The following is a 17416-nucleotide window of genomic DNA, read 5'->3' as shown; positions in this document are numbered from 1 at the left end:
TTCTTTTGACAGCTAAGACATCTCATTGGCAGAAGACCTAAGCTTTTGTGGTGGTGATGAAGTTAGCAATTGCTGGGTGGTGCGGGGCAGTGGTGTGCTCCTCAGCCCCTCTTGCTTTCTAACTTGGTTCTCCAGTCTCCCCAGACATTGCTGGGCCAGACTCTGCCAATTCCCTCTTCCATTCTGGTCATCCTGGACTGCTGCTGGCGTTTGCCAAGGAGATCCCCCGGCCCCCACTCTCTACTTTCCCTTGTTGAGTTCGAGCAATGCATGCTCTTATTAGAGAATTTATTAGAAAATAAAATGCGATACTCGTTTACACCTTAAGCTGCAGTGTTCTCCTCTCTCAACCCTTCTGTCTCCCACCGACTCTGACAGAGGGACTCGCCATCACATGGGGAGCGTGCAGGGTTCGTGATCCTTCCTCGTGTTTTGTTTTCGTTGATGCCGTACTAGGGATTGACCCCAGGGTCTCACATGACAAGTGGGCACTCCATAACCCAGCTGTAGCCTTCTCTTTTAAGTTATTCTTATATTTATTTGTTTATTTGGGAGTGTTTTGCTTACGTGTATGTGTGCCACCTTTGTGCAAACCAGACAGTGTCAGATCCCCTGCCTGGGCTGTGAGTCATAAAGCATGGATGATGGAACCCAAATGCTCTGGAAGAACAGCAAGTGGTCTTAACTCCTAGGCCGTCTCTCCAGCTTCTCACCTCCAGCCCCCCCCCCCCCCGCCTCCCATCTCTGCAGTCCTCTTTTTATGATTTATTTTGAGGCAGAGTCTCCTAGGTCCCCCAGGCTGGCTTTGAGTTTCCTTTGTAGCCCAGATAGGCCTTGACCTCAAAATCTCCCCACCTCAGCCTCCCATATAGTTGGGATTACAACAGCACCTCCAGGCCAGGCTTTGAATACTGCAGTTTTTAAAACCCACAAATTAATTCCTAAATAATTACAAATCGAATAAGGTCACAGGAGAACACTGTGGGAAGGTGTGTCCTGGGAAGGCCTGGTCTGACTCCTCCCTAGTCCCTCAAGGGAAAGCTCTCTGTATAAAGCAAGGCTCCAGTTGTGAGTGAGCCTGGGACAGTGTTCCCACCTCCGCCACCTGTAACTAAATAAGGGTAGCAAGAAAAGGTTGTTTGTCTAGAGGACGGATTCCTGGGGCCCAGGATAGTCTGGGAGAAAGGGGATGATGGCTGAGGTCGCTCCAGATAGTGTCCAGTTGTTCCTTAAGGAACCGAATTCGATCGTCCAGGCTGCGCTGCTGTGACAGGATCCTGGCCTTGGCGGCCAGCAGCACACAATAGGAGCGTAGATGCTCTGCGGGCAGCTCCCGCTCCAACACCTGACGCAGGGTTTGCTCCCGCCGAGCCACGTGCTCCTTCAGCTCCTTGGCGTCTTCTTGCTGTCGCTGCAGAAGCAGGAGTCGCTGCAGCAGAGAGGCCTAAAACCACCGGGAGAGGGTGCAATGAACACCTGCTCTCAGGATGATCCTGGCGGTAGACCAAAGGCCCCTCCAAACCCTGCTCTTCCCCCAACCTCAATCTCTCTTACCCTCTCATCCGGGTCGCTGTCTGAGCCCGCCCTAGCCAAGGCGAGGTTCACACGGGTCAGGCGACTGCCTAGCAGCAGTAGAAGACCAAGCACGCGCTCTAGATCAGTCATGAACCGGCGGAACCGTTCCAGCTCCCGGGGAGTGCAGGCTTGGCTCACTGCAGCCTCCAGAGCTCCGTTGTGTCGAGTCCAGTCTGCGGCCTTCCCCCGCAGTCGCTCCTGCTCAGCGTGAAGATCCTGCAGCATCTTTTGGAGGAGGCGGGCTAGTTCCACCTGCCAGGAGGGTCTAAGTATTCAAAAACTGGGCCAAGTCTGGATTTCTCCAACCAGACACTAAGCTGCCGGGCCCACCCAGCTTCATCCACCCTACCCACCCCACCTCACCCCCGCTCACTTTCTTGGCCTGGGTGCTGTTTCCTTCTGGGAATCCCTGGCCACTTGATTGGTCAGGCACAGGGTCAGGGGTAGAGTTTTCAGACCTTGACGCCTCCTGGGAAGTTGGCAGTTCCTGGGTGAAGTGGCATCCACAGGACCTGGGGACAAAGTCAAAGTTCTCTGAATTTTTCGGCCTTAGACTGCAGATACTCAGAATCAGGAGTCCTTACTGCCTGTCGCTCACCCTTCCTCCGATGCACCCGCCTTCTCTCCAGCCTCCTCACGGGCTGGCCTCATCGCGCTCCGGATCTCTTCGGCAGGAAAAAGCCCATCCAACAGGCCCAGAGGTGGCTCTGGACCAGGCTGGGCGGCAAGAGTATCACTCAAAAAGGGATCCAGTCTGGCCAACTCCTGAACCAGCTCCTCAAAATGCCGACTAGGCCAAGTAGGCTTGGAACCTAGCTGGCCCCAGGTCAGGGAAGCGTGGTGAGGGGACCCTGGAGTCTCAGAGTCTGAAGTTGTCAAGACATCGACGGAGGGAGGGTTGAGGGGGTTTTTCTCTGTAGCTGCAGAGGGGTCAGTGGTCCCATTAGTGTCAAAGGTTGGGGTGTCATCGTTTGTAGTCTCGGGAGTGCTACGGCTTGTAGGTCTGGAGATATGCACAGAGCCATTCACCCCTTGCCAACAGTTGTCTGCTCCTGCGATCCCTGGAACCTCATGGAGAGCTCTCTCTGCTGAGACTGTAATCTGACCAGCTTTTTTGCTTAAGCCATTTTCAGACGGCCGGTCGGAGGTGCTGGAAGTGGAAGGGATACTGAATCAGAAAGGGCTCAGACACAGACAAGAGCTCGCGGACATTACAAGAGAAAGTTCCCAGCCCTCTGGCCTTTTCTAGACGTATATGTGTGTGGAGGTGTCTCTGAGTGCTTGAACACAAGAGGGGATTCACCTGGTTGGGAGCCCGTGGGGCGCATGGGAATCTTGAGGTGATGCTGTTTTGGCTTCTTTCAGGAACACTTCATCGTCAGGGAGGGAGGGGCCCGGAGTAGACACCGTGGTCTCAGGGTTTCTTCGAGCGCAGCCAGCTGGTTTGGCCTGGAGAGCCTCTCCAGGACACACCACTGCAGCCTCCTTCTGAGTCAAGAACCTAGAGGCAGGGAGCCTACAGTGACCAGGAAAGAGGCCCTTCCCACTGCCCAGAGAAACAAGCAGAACACTCAGTTTGCAAAAGACAGTCAGAAGACTCAGACGGAGGCAGGTAGACTGTCCTGTGATGGTTAGTCAACTTGACTGGGTCTGGAGTTACCTAGGAGACACACCTCTGACCGACTGTGAGGGGGTTCCCAGAGAGGTGTCACTGAGGAGGAAAGATGTAAACGTGTGAGGAGAGTGTCTGAGACTGTAATCTGACTGAATGTGGGCAGTGCCACCCCATGGACTAGGGTTCTAGGACTGAACAGAAGTGGAAAGAGAGAGAGAGAGCAGTGAGCACCAACAGGAATCTGTTTCCTGATGGAGTGTAACCAGAAGCCTCACACTCCCTGAATCCTTGCCTCCTGCTGTGACAGACTCCACTCTCTTCCACCCAGAGCCGGCCGAAAATAAGTATATCTTCTTTAAGTCCCCTTTCTTAGGAATTTGGTCTCAATATAGGGAAAGTAATAGATACAGGACCCGTGATCCCCTTTTAAAGGAAGACCCGTGAAAGTTGACACTTTGTCCCCAAAGTGTCCCAAGTCTCTCACCTGGAAAGCTTGGTCTGAAGCGGTGGTCTGGGGGTGTCTGCTCTTTGAGGAACAACCTAGAACAGGGAAACAGCGTCCTGAAACATAGTCTCCCAGATGCCGCCCTCCCCCACCGCCGACGTCTTTTATCTTCCATACCTGGACAGTGGCCACAGTCCTTTCTGAACCCGTGCAGCCTGAAACACTCTGACTCCGACCCGCAGGTCTATGGGCACTGGCAAGATTCGCGGACCGGGAGTTCAGCTCCGTTGAGCTTAGGGACTGAGTCTCCTGCAGCCCTTTGGACTTAGCGTGCATCCCACGCTGCAACTCCTGCGTGGAATAAGCCTCTCTCAAGCCCTCGCCCGTGGGCCCACCGCTCCAACCCACACGATGTAATTTGCCTGGCTCCGAGAAGCAGCACAGCCGCTGCTGGCTGGCGAGATGCCCCCGGCCAGCAGCCCCCAGAGCTGGGACCGCGGCGCGCGCCGGCTCCGCTTCTCCTAGCTCCTGGCTGCTGGAGGCGGAGCGCACGTGCCCCGTGGGAGGTCGCGCGGGGAGTGCAGGACGCAAGCGGCCCGGCAGGCTCATGCGGAGCTCCTTTCGCTGGAAGGACGTCTCCCGCAGCACTCGCCGCTGTGCGCCCTGCAGCCGCTGGCGGTAGGCGGCCCGCGAAGCTGGCGGGCTGGGCGGCTCTGCGGTGCGTGTTGTAGCTTCAGCCTCCGCGGTCAGCGCGTACAGCAGCGGGGTGTCTTGTCTGCTTAGTGGTCCCGCGTTCCCCTGAACCTCTGGGGGTCGTGGGTCACTGTGCCCAGCGACTACAGCAGGCCCAGGTCCCTGGGTCATTGAAGGTACGGCGTCTTTCGAGATAGGGGATCGGTTGCCCCAAACCACTCGCACGTAGTCCCAGTCTAGGTAAGGGAGCCGCTCGGTGCCAGGGGACGGCGTGCGAGTCTCGGGACCACCAGACGCCGTGGAGAAAGAGCTGTAGGCAGAGTCGGCGCGAGTGGACAGCCGTCGCAAGTCCAGGCTTTCAGTGTCTGAGGCCTGAGAGGTGCGGTCTCTCCCAGTACCCATAGTTGTCTCCATAGTTGTACAGTTGGGAACTGGAGTTGGTGGACCTGGTGGGGACTGAAAAGAACAAAAACCAAAAAAATCAAAACACAGATGGACTGTGGGTGAAGGTAAGGGCTAGGACAACCTGCTGGCTCCTTTACCACGGAGAACTGGGGGCTTACATGTTCCCTCTCTGGTCATACGGTCCCTAGCTCTGGCATTTTTTCCCCCCCCCCGGAGCTGAGGACCGAACCCAGGGCCTTGCGCTTAGCCAGGCAAGCGCTCTACCACTGAGCTAAATCCCCAACCCCTGGCATCTTCTTTCTCCTCAGTATGGTAGAGAAACTTTTGAGGTTGAGAAGGCATGGGCCATGTAGCGCGCGAGTCTGGGTGTTGGGAACCTTGGTTCTGACTCAGTAAGTTCACTCCCTTGCCAGTCACCTCTGCTCTCACGCCTCCCGCGGTGCTGAGAACAGGCGCATGCTCAAACCCCAGTCCCACCCAGTCTGCTTCCTGACCATTCTGTTAGCGTCTCCGTGTGATCTTTCCCTGATAAACAAGGATCAAGAACGTTGAGATCACAGAGGAGCCTAGAAAAGGGAAGCAAGAGGCAAGGCAGAAGCAGAGGCAGCTTCACAATTCTGTCCACCCCATTCTGTGCCGTTTCTGGTCCAAGCGGGTAGTATAAATATTCATCTTAGTCTTCGTCTCCCTTCGCGCCTTTTTTTTTTTTTTAAAACAGATGAGAACCCCGCGGTTCTGAGGAGGAACTGATTGGCCCAGAGACACACACAGTTCGTTAAGTGGCAGAGCCTTGGCTGGAATCTAGGCAAGCCTCCAAGCTCACTGTAACCAAAATCAATTTCCTAGAGGCAAACCCTGGCCAAGGCCCTTGCCATGGTCCCTCTTTCTCCAAGAAAACCCAAAGTCCTAGTGGGAAATAAGTCACCTTTAAGTGCCATAAATTCCAGAATAATATACTAGGTGGGCCTGCAACTCTGCCTTCTGTCTAGGAACCTTCAGCAGACATCCACCTCCCTTACACTCAACAACTCAGCCTGGACGTCTTGAGGTTCTTTGGGGTCTCCACCGAGACACTCATCACCCATACTCTACAATTGTATGCCATTTCCTCTCCCCATTCCCACCCCCCTCCTTTGCTTCCTGGGGACAGGCCCTGCCCTTATTTGTCACCCAGTGCCTGGCACCAGCCCTGGCATGTAGTCAATGTTAAATAAATAGTTGCTGAACAGCAAGAGAACAGACAGAGGTGTGGGGAGTTGGTAGAGGGGTGGCCTTGGTAGAAAAGAAGAGGTTCCCTGTCTCCCGCCTCTCCTCCCCCCTTTTCCCCTCCCTATTAGTCTTTTCTGGAGAAGGCAGCAGAATGGGTGAGGAGGCCCTGGGCACCATGGGTATAAACAGGTTACTCATGCATTATCAGAAGAAACAGAGCCTGCGGGCAAGCAGGACTGGCTGGAAATTGATCTCTCCCCCAGTGCCAGGAGGCAGAGCAAGGGGGACAGCCTGTGTGGCTGTGCTGGGACTGGCTGAGAGCAGCTTTGAGGCTTGAGGATCTGTGGCTCCCAGTGAACTCTGTTGGAAGTTTGTCTTCCTTGACCTGCTTGGTTGGGGCGCAGAGATTAAGGTGAGGTCCGAAAGCAGGCTCATCTGAGCTTCCCAGACATTTTGGAATTCAAGGTCATCCTGTGCCTACCTCTCTGAGAAGCAGGAGACTATACACTGCTGGGAGTAGGTCCAGGAGCATAAAGCCTTCCTAAAATGGAGAGGGAAGTGAACCTTCACTAGACCTAGGGTCAGACATCTTGATGTGACCATGCTGGGTGATCCTTCATGCCAGCCCTCTTGGTTACGTTTTACACTCAGGGTTGGGGATCCTTTTGCAAAGGCTTTCTACTCTCTAGACCTCAGGAGGGCAAGAAGCTACTGAATGACCGCCCCTATGAGAATAGTCAACTCTTCTAAAAGGTCTACCCTGGCTGTTCAGACTTTTTGAGACAGACTCTTTTGTTTTCCTTTGACTTCTTTTCTTTCTCTAGATAGGATTTCTCTGTATACCCCCTAGCTGTCCTAGAACTCTCTCAGTAGACCAGGCTGGCATAGTTAAAGGTGTGCCGCCATTGCCTGGTGGAGACAGGCTCTTTTACTGAATGTCATCTAGCTAGACTAACTGGCCAATGAGTTCCAGGAATCCCCTTGTCTCTGCCTCTCCATCCACAACCAGTAACAGCACCCTACTCTTTACTTGGGTGCTGGGGATTCAAGGTAGGTCCACATTCTTATAAGTGCTTTACTGACTAAGCCAGCTCTCCAACTTTTCCTAATCTTTCTAAGCCCACATCATGGGCTGGCATACGTCATTCATGCCTGGCCATGTTGGCATGCCAAAAAAGTAGAGGTGATGAAATACAAAGATATTTCCTCAAAGGAGCCTTTGAGCCTGGAGACATGACTCAATGGGTAAAATGGCTGCCAAGACTTAACTTGAGTCTGATCCTGGAGACCCCTATGGGAGAAAGAACCAATCCCACATGCTCATTGGCATTGCGTTATGGGTGTCGGCACATTTTCCCTCCCTCCCCTCTCTCTCTTATACACACTAATAAATAAGAAAAATATTTTTTTCAAAATTAAACCGTGAAAATTTATTAGTGAGTTTCTGTGTCAACAAAGGGTTTTCTTATCACCAGATAAAAACAAGTAAAGGTGGCGGAGAGATGTGCCACGAGCACTTGCTACAATGGATATGGTGGTACACAGTTTTAATCCCAGCACTTGGGGAGCAGGGACAGGAGGATCTCTATGAATTTGAGGTCAGCCTGGTCCACATAGCAAGTTCCAACCAAGGCCCTGTCTCAAAAATCAAACAAGCAAACAAAAAGAGAGCCTGCTGCTTTTCCATGGGACCCCAATTTGACTCCCCAGCATCTGTATCTATCAGTCCCCATCTACAAATATCTGTAACCTGAGTTCAGGGGATCCTATGCCTTCTTCTGTCCTCCACAGGCACCTGACATGCATGCAGTACACACACATACATGAAGGCAAGACACACTCATACACGTAAAAAAAATTAAAAAAACTAAACTAAAAACAAATCTTAAAAACAAAACAAAAACAGCTTAAGAGACAGAAAGGTGACTCATTGGGCAGGGCTGTCTACCGTGCAGGCCTAACAACTTGAGCTTGAGCTTCAGGATCCATTTAAAAAGTCAGATCCAGGGGCTGGAGAGATGGCTCAGTGGTTACGAACACTGTCTACTCTTCCAGAGGTCCTGAGTTCAATTCCCAGCAACCACATGGTGGCTCACAACCATCTGGAATGGGATCCCATGCCCTCTTCTGGAATGCGTGGTATACGCATACATACATAAAAATAAATAGATAAAAAGTCAGATTCAGAGTCTGGACAGATGGCTCAACAGTTAAGAGCACTGCTTGCTCTTACCATGGACCTAGCTTTGGTTCCCAGCACCCACCACAACCAACTGTGACTCCAGTTCCAGATGACCCAATGCCCTCTGAAGGCTATTGTATGTGTGTGCTTGACCACATACACATACACTAGAGTAAATACTTTTGAAAAGTCAGATGCTATAGTGCACATCAGTAATCTCAGCCTACCTACAGTGAGGGAGGTAGAAACAAGAGAGTCAGCTGGAAGACTGGAACCAGCAAGCTTCAAATACACTATGTAGCAGCAGAAACAAGAGAGACCTTGTATCATTGTGATGGTTTTGTATTTGCTTGGCCCAGGGAGTAACACTATTAGAAGGTGTGGGTCAATTGGAGTAGGTGTGGCCCTGATGGAGTAGGTGTGTCACTGGGGCTGTGGGCTTTAAGACCCTACTCCTAGCTGTCTGGAATTAAGTCTTCCACTAGCAGCCTTCAGATGTAGAACTCTCAGCTCCTCCTGCACCATGCTTGCCTGGATGCTGCCATGTTCCCGCCTTGATGATAAAGGACTGAACCTCTGAACCTGTAAGCCAGCCCCTATAAATGTCCCTGTAAGAGTTGCCTTGGTCACAGTGTCTGTTCACAGCAGTAAAACCCTCACTGAGACACTCACCCAGGTGGAAGGTGACAATGGATTCCTGACGTTCCCCTCTGGTGTCCATAACACACTGTGACACCCATGCTCACACTAACACTTGCATACACATTAAATAAAGTCATGAATGAAAATACCGATTTATAATGAACCATTAAATCTGTACATGTATCGTTTTCTTATTGCCCCTAACTTATCTATGGGATACTATTGCACTGGGTTTCTGTCCATGCAGAATTCCCATATTGTGCCTTTTTGTAGGACCTGCTGTACCACCAGGGCCTTGGAGCCTCCACACAGACAACACAGAATGTTCACATTTGTCCCCAGAGCAGGGACTGCAGCATAGAGTCTGCTAGAAAAACGGACTGGGATCCTGGGGATGGAGGAAGGTACTTGTTACCTAACAAAGGAATAAGGGGGCTCAGGACTCAGAACCAGGGCTCTTGAGGGTGGGAACACCAGCCCTGGGGGATGAAGGTGGCATGGACCTAGAGTGAAGGTGGACCCAGGCAAGCAACCGCTCGGACTTCAGTCAAGCTTTGTTGGGGAATTCGATGAAGACAGTTTTCAGTGGACAAAAACACACCAAGGTGATGCCTGTAAGTCTGGGTCAGGGGACAGGAGAGGTATAGGAGAAAAGACAAGTTCAAAGCTAATCTGGAATGAAACTGTCCTCTTAAGGGCCACCTCCCATCTGTCTTCCTGTGAGGGCCTGTGCAGGCCTCTCCTTGCCTCCAGCCTTCCCTCAGTACCTGGAGGGACTGTAACTGCACTCCCTGACTCTCCTAGAGTCAGAGGTTCAGGGTTCCCGTTCAGACCTTAAATCCTAGCATTCCAGGCTAGGTCCGATGGGTGAGCTTTCTGGCAAACTCCTTGGTTATCTTACCTATTCCCCAAAGGTATGGGTGACAGTGCACCCCTCTGCGACATCTGTTCTACAATGTAGTGGCTGGTTATACAGTCTCTGCTGGCCTTGAGCAGACCCTGGTGAGACCCAACTTCCAGGAGGGGTAGAAAAAGCAGCGTGTGACTGACACATGGATATGGATGGTCACTGCCACGGGCAGAGCACATACCTGGTGCTTCAAATTCTAAGCAAAGTGAAAAAGAGGATTGGAGCTAAGCCCTGGGGACCACAAGGGGCAGCAGAACCACACCGAGAGGTGAGGAAAGGGGCGCTTGGGACACTAGGAGAGAGGGTGGCCTCTGATCAGCGTATTTCTAGGCCTTTTCTGTGGAGTTCATGATCCGGGAAGATCGGGGATTGGGAGGGACCTAGATTCTCCAGCTCAAGAACAGAGGGTCGCCAGGCGGACGGCACTGCGTACGCTGAGTCCCTGCCACAGCTGGGCCACCTGGACAGCTCTGTCCCCTGCCAGGCCCGGCCGGAGAGTAAAGGTGCGCAGGGGCCCGACTCCACTGGCGCAGCCTGTCTGGACTCCCGGTCGAAAGGTCCAGACAGAAGGACGGTCAGGCTGCTACGCGGCCACCGCTGTCGCCAACCCGACCCTCCCGTCCGTGTCTCCCTCCTGGGAAGCGGATCTGTGGACCGCGTGCTGTGTGCCCCCTCACCCGGTCCCGCTGCGTCGTACCTGTGGCTCCAGCCCAAGACGCGCTCCAGGGTTCCGGCGATCACACAGTGACATCCGAGCCCCGGGCTCCAGCTCCCGACGCCACCTCCAGTCCCCGGCCGCCGCAGGGGAGGCGCCACCTCCGGCCGAGGAGGGGCGGGAGTCTCGAGTGGTGGCGGGGCTCTGGGAGCCGCGCCCCTTCCTCTTGTGATTCTGTACGTGGTCCCAGTCCCGGGTCCTGGACCTCTAACCACTGCAGAGAACTCAAGCCCCAGGGCGATCGCACTCGCTCCAAGCACTGCCGGATCCGCAGGCAAGAATTTAGGACCAACAGGCTCCTCGGTGCAGAGGTCAAACCCGCCCCGGAGCAACAAAGGCTCACCCTTTTTTTTTTTTTTTTTAATCTTAAAATAAAGTTACATTTATTTATTTACTTACTTATTTGGTAAATAAGTAATGGGGGAAGCTCCCTTGTGGAGGAGTGGGTTCTTTACTTCCACCCTGTGGAGGACTGGGATCCAACTCAGGAGATCTGGTTTGGTGAGATGAACCTTTATCCACTGGACCATCTCTCCTGGCCGGTTCTCTGAAACTCCACCGAGAAAACAGATGCGCCTGGAGTTCCTGTCTCCTGTCTTCCCTCTGAGTGTGCTTCGGAAGGCTGGCTACCTGATCAACTCGCTCTTCAGACCCACACTTCCAAAACCATGCCACCTACTGGACTCCTTCCACAGTAACTCCTCTTCGTCTTTGTCTCCTTCTTTCTCATAGCTCCCTCCATACCTGTGAATATATGCGCTCCCATCTGCTTCTGCTGGGGCTAGAGCAGTTGGCTAGAGGTGGCCCAGTGATTTAGACCACACGATGCTTTTGCAGAGGACCTAAGTAGGACTCCAGTGTGGTGGCTCACAATCATTTATAACTCTAATCCTAGGGGATCCAACACCCTCCTCTGACCTCTGAAGGCACCAGGCACGCACATGATGCACAGACACACATAAATAAAAAATTTAAGAATATGAAAGAATGTTCCGTCGCTGGGCAGTGGTGGCACATACCTTTAATCCCAACACTTGGAGGTAGAGGCAGGCAGATCTCTGTGAGTTCGAGGCCAGCTTGGTCTACAGAATGAGTTTCAGGACAGCCAGGGCTACACAGAGAAATCTTGTCTCAGAGGGGAAAAAAAGTGATCTGTCTTCACCTGCCACTATGCTGTCTGTTGTTGAACTTCCCAAAGTCTGTGAGTACCCATCGTAGGAACTGAGAGGCAGAACTCCATCAGAGAGTCAGGGCCTGGGCCTAGAGGTCTCTATTTCCCTGGGTCTTCTAGGGATAGAGGAGACAGCCAAGGAGCCTGACTCTTGAGACACCCCCTACCCTGCCCTGTTCCACTTTTCTTCTGTGAGGAGGAAAAGCCGACTCCAAGGCCTAGAAGCTGGCCTACCAATGCCAGTTAGATGTTGGTGATGCCAGGTGCTGAGCCAACATTCACGGGAGGCCTCGGCTTCCTCATGAACACAAACTTCTGCACAAGGCATACACGAGTCATTCTGTGGCGGTGATAATCAGGGCACAAGCAGGTCTGCAATCAGATTGGACACAGACAAAATACAAACACAGTCCACACTTTGAGAATGAGCCAGTGTTTCCATCTGGGATAGTCAATGAGTCTTCTCAAGTAGCTGCTTTTGCAACTAGTTTCTCTCTCCCTCCCCCCCCTCTCCCTCCCCTCCCCCTCCCCTCTCCCTCCCCTCCTCCTCCCCCTCCACTCCCCCTTCTCTCTCATTTGTATATGGTAGACTGGAGAGATGACTGAATGGATGGTTGGGAGTACTTACTGCCCCAATAGAGGTCCTAGGTTTGGTTCCCAGCTTTCATGTGACAGCTCACTACTGTCTGTAACTCTAGATCCAGGCCAGCCCGGGCTATGTAAGGAGACTTTGTCTCATAAAAAAATGAGAATCTAGATGGCTCTCCTCTTTGATGGCTCTATGCTTTCTGAGACTTTGGGAGAGTTCTTCTCCAGAGTCCCCTGTATGGCCAGACTTATAAAGGGTTGGAGTCACAGAGCTTGCTCACCATGAGGCTGGTGGGTGGGTGATGGAGCAATGGGTCAGTGGGTAAAGTGCTTGCCACTCAAGCATGAGGAGCTAAGTTTGGGTCTGCAGCACCTAAGTAAAAAGCTAGCTGTCGAAAAAAAGAACCAAAAAAAAAAAAAAAAAAAAAGCTAGCTGTCGGGCTGGAGAGATAGCTCAGTGGTTAAGAGCACTGTCTGTTCTTCCAGGGGTCTGGAGTTCAAATCCCAGCAACCACATGGTGGCTCACAACCATCTGTAATGGGATCTGATGCCTTCTTCTGGTGTGTCTGAAGATAGCAACAGTGTACTCATATATAATAAATCTTTAAAAAAATAAAAAGCTAGCTGTCACAGCTTACATTTGTTACCCAGTGCCGGGGACATGTTGTGTGTGTGTGTGTGTGTGTGTAAGTGGATTCCCGGACGAGGAAAATACCCAATGGTGATCTCTGGCCTTCACACACACACACACACACACACACACACACACACACACACACACACAGGGCAGGGGTACACATGCATACACCACACCCAGAGAGAATGAGGAACAGGTGACACTTGTCATCTGAGCTGAAAAAAGAAAGACCTTTATGACAGGCATGATGGAGCACATCCATGACTCCAGCACTCAGGAGGTACAGGAAGGAGTTTAGGAGTTCAAAGCCAGTCTCAGCTACATAGTGAGCTGAGGCCAACCGGGCCTGTGTGAAATCTTGCCTCAAAAACAAAACAAAACAAAACAAAACGCCAGCACCAACAACAACAAAAAAGGCAATTCAGAAATTGTTCAACAAAACCATGTTGTCCGCCTACGCCTTTTATTTTGTAATTGTGCCTATGTGTGTGTCTGGTGTGTTTATATATTTGAATGCAGTGCCCACAGAGGCCAGAAGATGGCAGCAGATCTGGAGCTAGAGTTTCAAGCAGCTGTATAATGGCAGACGTGGGTGCTGAGACTGTGCCCAGGTCCTCTGGAACAGCAGTACACAGTCTTAACCTCTGAGCCATCTCTCCAGTCAAACATCTATTTCTGAAATTCCAACAAAGCATGAATCATTGCTTAAATGCAAATGTCCGCTTAAACTGTAGACGCCCCCTTCAGGGCAACGTTTTTACCTTTCTGTTTCATTTGAGAGACAGTCTCAGGACCAGGCTGGCCTTGATTTCACAATTCTTATGCCTGGGCTTCCTAAGTGCTAAGCCACAGATGTGAGGGCAACCGGCTGTGACCTCTGTCACCCCACTGATTACCAGAGTTGACTCAGCTGATCTAGGTGGCCAGATAGGTGTTCCTATTCTCCATGTATGTCCCTTGCCCACACAGATGGGGACCAGTCTTTGCCTGCTAGAACCTCCAGACAAACTTCCACATGCTGAGCCAACAAACCCAGCTGTTTACCATACACACACACATATGCATGTGTGCATGCATGTATACATACAAACATACAGCTGTTGGTTGGTTGGTTTTCAAGGCACTCTGCCAAGCTTCATATGTGGGTGCTGGGGATCAAGCCCCGGTGTTATGCTTGCATAGCAAACACCTTACCCAATAATCTGTCCATTTGCTTTTGAATTACACACTCAATTTACTAAGCTCGTCCAAAGATAGACCACAAGAAGGGAATTGAGGGAGACTGGAGATTGCCATCCCCTATGGGGTTCCCAGCAGCCAGGATCTAAGTGAGGTTGGTGAAGGTTAGCAGTCCTGGAGTGTAAACAGCTCTTCATTCCAGACCTAACTATTCCAGAGAAGGAATGCTGGGTGGTGGCTTTCCTCCCAACACATCGATTCCTCGTACATGCTATTTGCTTTGATTAAAAGCCAGCTTTCCTTTTCCATCCAGACTCACAGCACCAGGCCTGGGATCTTCCTCCTCTGTCCTCATTTATACATTACCCACAGGTCTTTGCACTGAAGAAGATACACAAGGAAAGGGGACACAGACCTCTGTCTTTGGCCAGCTCCAGTGGGTCTCACTTTGTTTTACCAGTCTATCGGCACCAAGATGAAAGTCACATCTTCTACCGTTCATTTTGGTTCTCAAAATTAGGGACTAACTTAGGGGCTGGGGAATGTAGCTCAGTTGATAGAGTGCTTACCTAGCATGCATGAGGTTCCGGGTTCGATTCCCAGCATTACATTAAATTGGGCATAGCGGTGCACACCTGTAATCCTAGCATAATGGAGGTGGAGGCAGGAGGACCAGAAGTTCCCAACTATTTATAGAACAATTGAGGCCAGCCTAGGATACACGAGGTGGCACCTTTAATCCTAGCATGCGGGAGGCAGAAGAAGGTGGATCTCTGTGACTTCAAGGTCGCTTTGGTCTACAGAGTGAGTTCCAGGCCAGTCAGGTTATATGATGTGAGACCTTGTCTCAATGACACACCCTACCCCCTACCCGACCCCCCAAAAAATGAAACTAAGTCAGATCTGAACTGGTCTGCAGCCATATCCTGGGATCTCAGCCTCCCAACCTTGCAGGGTCATTTGCATTTAGACTTTACAGAGATGAGGTCATGCCATCAAAGCCCCTCTGTTAAAAGCATTCTTCTGTTCCAGCTAAATCTTCCAGACCTCTACCTGCTGAGGAGTCAGTGGACCTGGAGTCTAAAGGGAGCAACAAGTCAGTCCTGGAGCTCTGGCTCAAGGCCGTGCATGAGAACTGCATGCTAGACTTGGCATAGAACTGGGTGACAGCATGCCACGTGCACGTGGCATGAACTGTGACCGTTGGCTCTCGAAACAGAATAAAGACTCCTGGGTTCACCAAGAAAGCCTCTTCTGCTTCTAAGGGAGGGTCTGCAGTTAGTCAGACTTTGCTGTGAAACAAAGGTGTGAATACATCCATTTCGCATCATAGTCCACATGGATTTTTTTTTTTTTGATAGGGTCTCTAACATTAGTTGGTTTTGAACTTGAACTTTCTTTCTTTGTTTTTCTTTCTTTCGTTTGTTTGTGTCTTTGACTTTTGCTTTCTCAAGACAGGATTTCTCTATGTAGCCTTGGCTGTTCTGGAACTCATTCTGTAGACCAGGCTGGCCTCAGAACTCACAGAGATCTGCCTGCCTCTGCCTCTTGAATGCTGGGATTAAAGTCATGAACCAGGGGTTGGGGATTTAGCTCAGTGGTAGAGCGCTTGCCTAGGAAGCGCAAGGCCCTGGGTTCGGTCCCCAGCTCCGAAAAAAAGAACCAAAAAAAAAAAAAAAGTCATGAACCAACATTGCCTGGCTATACATCCTTTCTTCATAACCGAGGATAACTTTGAACTTCTGACCCTTCTGCCTCTACCTCCCAAGTGCCAAAACTATGGGTGTGAGACACCGAGACACCATGCCCAGTTTACATTATGCTGGAAACCAAATCTAGGACTTCATGAACATGAGGTGAGAACTCTACAACAGACCTGCATCCCAGAGACTTTTTTTTTTTAATTTTGTTTTATTTATTGTGTATACAACATTCTGCCTGCATGTATGCCTGCAGGCCAGAAGAGGACACCAGGTCTCAATACAGATGGTTGTGAGCCACCATGTGGTTGCTGGGAATTTAACTCAGGACCTCTGGAAGAACAGCCAGTGCTCTTCACCTCTGAGCCATCTCTCCAGCCCCTAGGGACTATTTTTAAAATTCTGCTATCCCAGGGGTCATTGTGAACATACACACACACACACACACACACACACACACACACACACACACACCACCACACCAGAAAGAGAAAGAGTATAGGACCGTTTGAACTTCAAGAAGAGCAAATAAAATAAAATGAAAATGAAAATAAGCACACACTAATTTGGGAGGCAGAGGGAGGTGGATCTCTGTGAGTTTGAGGCTAGCCTAGTCTAAGAGTGAGTTCCAGGACAGTCAGGGCTATAGACAGAGACTCAGTCTCAAAAGTCTAAAAGAAAAAAAAGCAAACGATAAAACAAGGTCACAAGTCACTGTTGACTCTCCTGGCAGGTCACCTAGCAAGACAAAAGGGGAATGTGTCTATGAACCGGGAAACACTGAAGAAATTCTGATGCAAAGAGGAACTGACGCCAGCTTCCCAGACATGGCAGTGATGGAGGCCCAGACAAGTTCACTGCTATGAACTTGTTTCCTTTGGTTCCTCATGACAGACCAGGGCAAACAGGCGTTTTGTCCTCCACTCAGTCCCAGGGCCAGGAAAGCCAGAGCCACAGAAATGCGCACGTAAACTGAACGCCAATAGCTGTTTGACCTAGAGATCCCAGCATCCCTGAGCTCCAGTTCCTCATCATAAAACAGAGATACCTGCCGGGCAAAGACGGACTGGGATATGGGCCCCGGTCTCCAGTTTTACATTTATAGCAACATCAGTTAATGCTGTGTTATTTTTACTCCCTACGCAGACTAACGTCAGTCCCAGTGCAGTGTTCTGTCCAAGCGTCTGTTTACACAAGAGGGTCATGTGTGAATATTACTCATACTTTTGGAGCTCCTCACCCAGCTTTGTCCCCACCACAGTCTCCAACGGGGCTGTGTACCTCATTTGGGGAGGTGTGTGTGCATTGTATAAGTATTGGGGAGAAAGAGCCTCTCATCCCACACTGAGAGCTAGGTCTATAGCCAATATGATGTTCCTCCCAGAATCAGGACCTCTTGGGTGACAGGGAGATGCAGGGACAGCTAAAACACTCTCCTGAGTAGGCCTTGTGGAGGCATCGTTTTCCTTGGCCATTGACTGTTTTCATGGAGTGGTTCTCCAGCCTTCTGATTAATTCCACCAGATCTCCTGGAAACATCTCCCTTCTGGAAGTGAGGCCGGCAGAGCTGGCTGCTCTGCTTCCAACCATGATGGTTCTTTTGTGAAATTAAGACAACTTCTCATTCTGGGACGCCTGTGTTGGGAAGAGGAGCATGAGCCAAAGCTTGCCGTGCAGAGCTATGAGTTCTCCAGGGGAAATCACTACCGTGCAGGAGGGGAAGAAATCTGCCATAGGTCCCCTGAGGTT

At 51.1% G+C, this 17416-nt stretch overlaps 1 protein-coding gene across 3 annotated transcripts; it reads right to left on the bottom strand.

Annotated features, from left to right (window-relative positions):
• Nucleotides 1-274: 274 nt before the first annotated feature.
• Nucleotides 275-11032, bottom strand: Shroom1 (shroom family member 1). Of its 3 annotated transcripts, XM_087570292.1 has the most exons (9): nucleotides 10791-11030; nucleotides 10374-10650; nucleotides 3813-4784; nucleotides 3675-3730; nucleotides 2879-3076; nucleotides 2174-2725; nucleotides 1949-2087; nucleotides 1555-1827; nucleotides 275-1444 (listed from the first exon to the last, which is right to left on the bottom strand). In XM_087570292.1, exons 2-9 carry the CDS (start codon nucleotides 10425-10427, stop codon nucleotides 1112-1114), a joined length of 2577 nt encoding a protein of 858 aa, XP_087426418.1. In that variant the 5' UTR covers nucleotides 10428-10650; nucleotides 10791-11030; the 3' UTR covers nucleotides 275-1111.
• Between the last annotated feature and the right edge of the window lie 6384 nt (nucleotides 11033-17416).

Source organism: Rattus norvegicus, chromosome 10, assembly GCF_021556685.1.
Source record: "Rattus norvegicus strain SHRSP/BbbUtx chromosome 10, alternate assembly SHRSP_T2T, whole genome shotgun sequence".
Lineage (NCBI taxonomy): Eukaryota > Metazoa > Chordata > Mammalia > Rodentia > Muridae > Rattus > Rattus norvegicus.
Note: the sequence above shows the minus strand (reverse complement) of the source record. Positions and strands in the feature narration are given on the sequence as shown.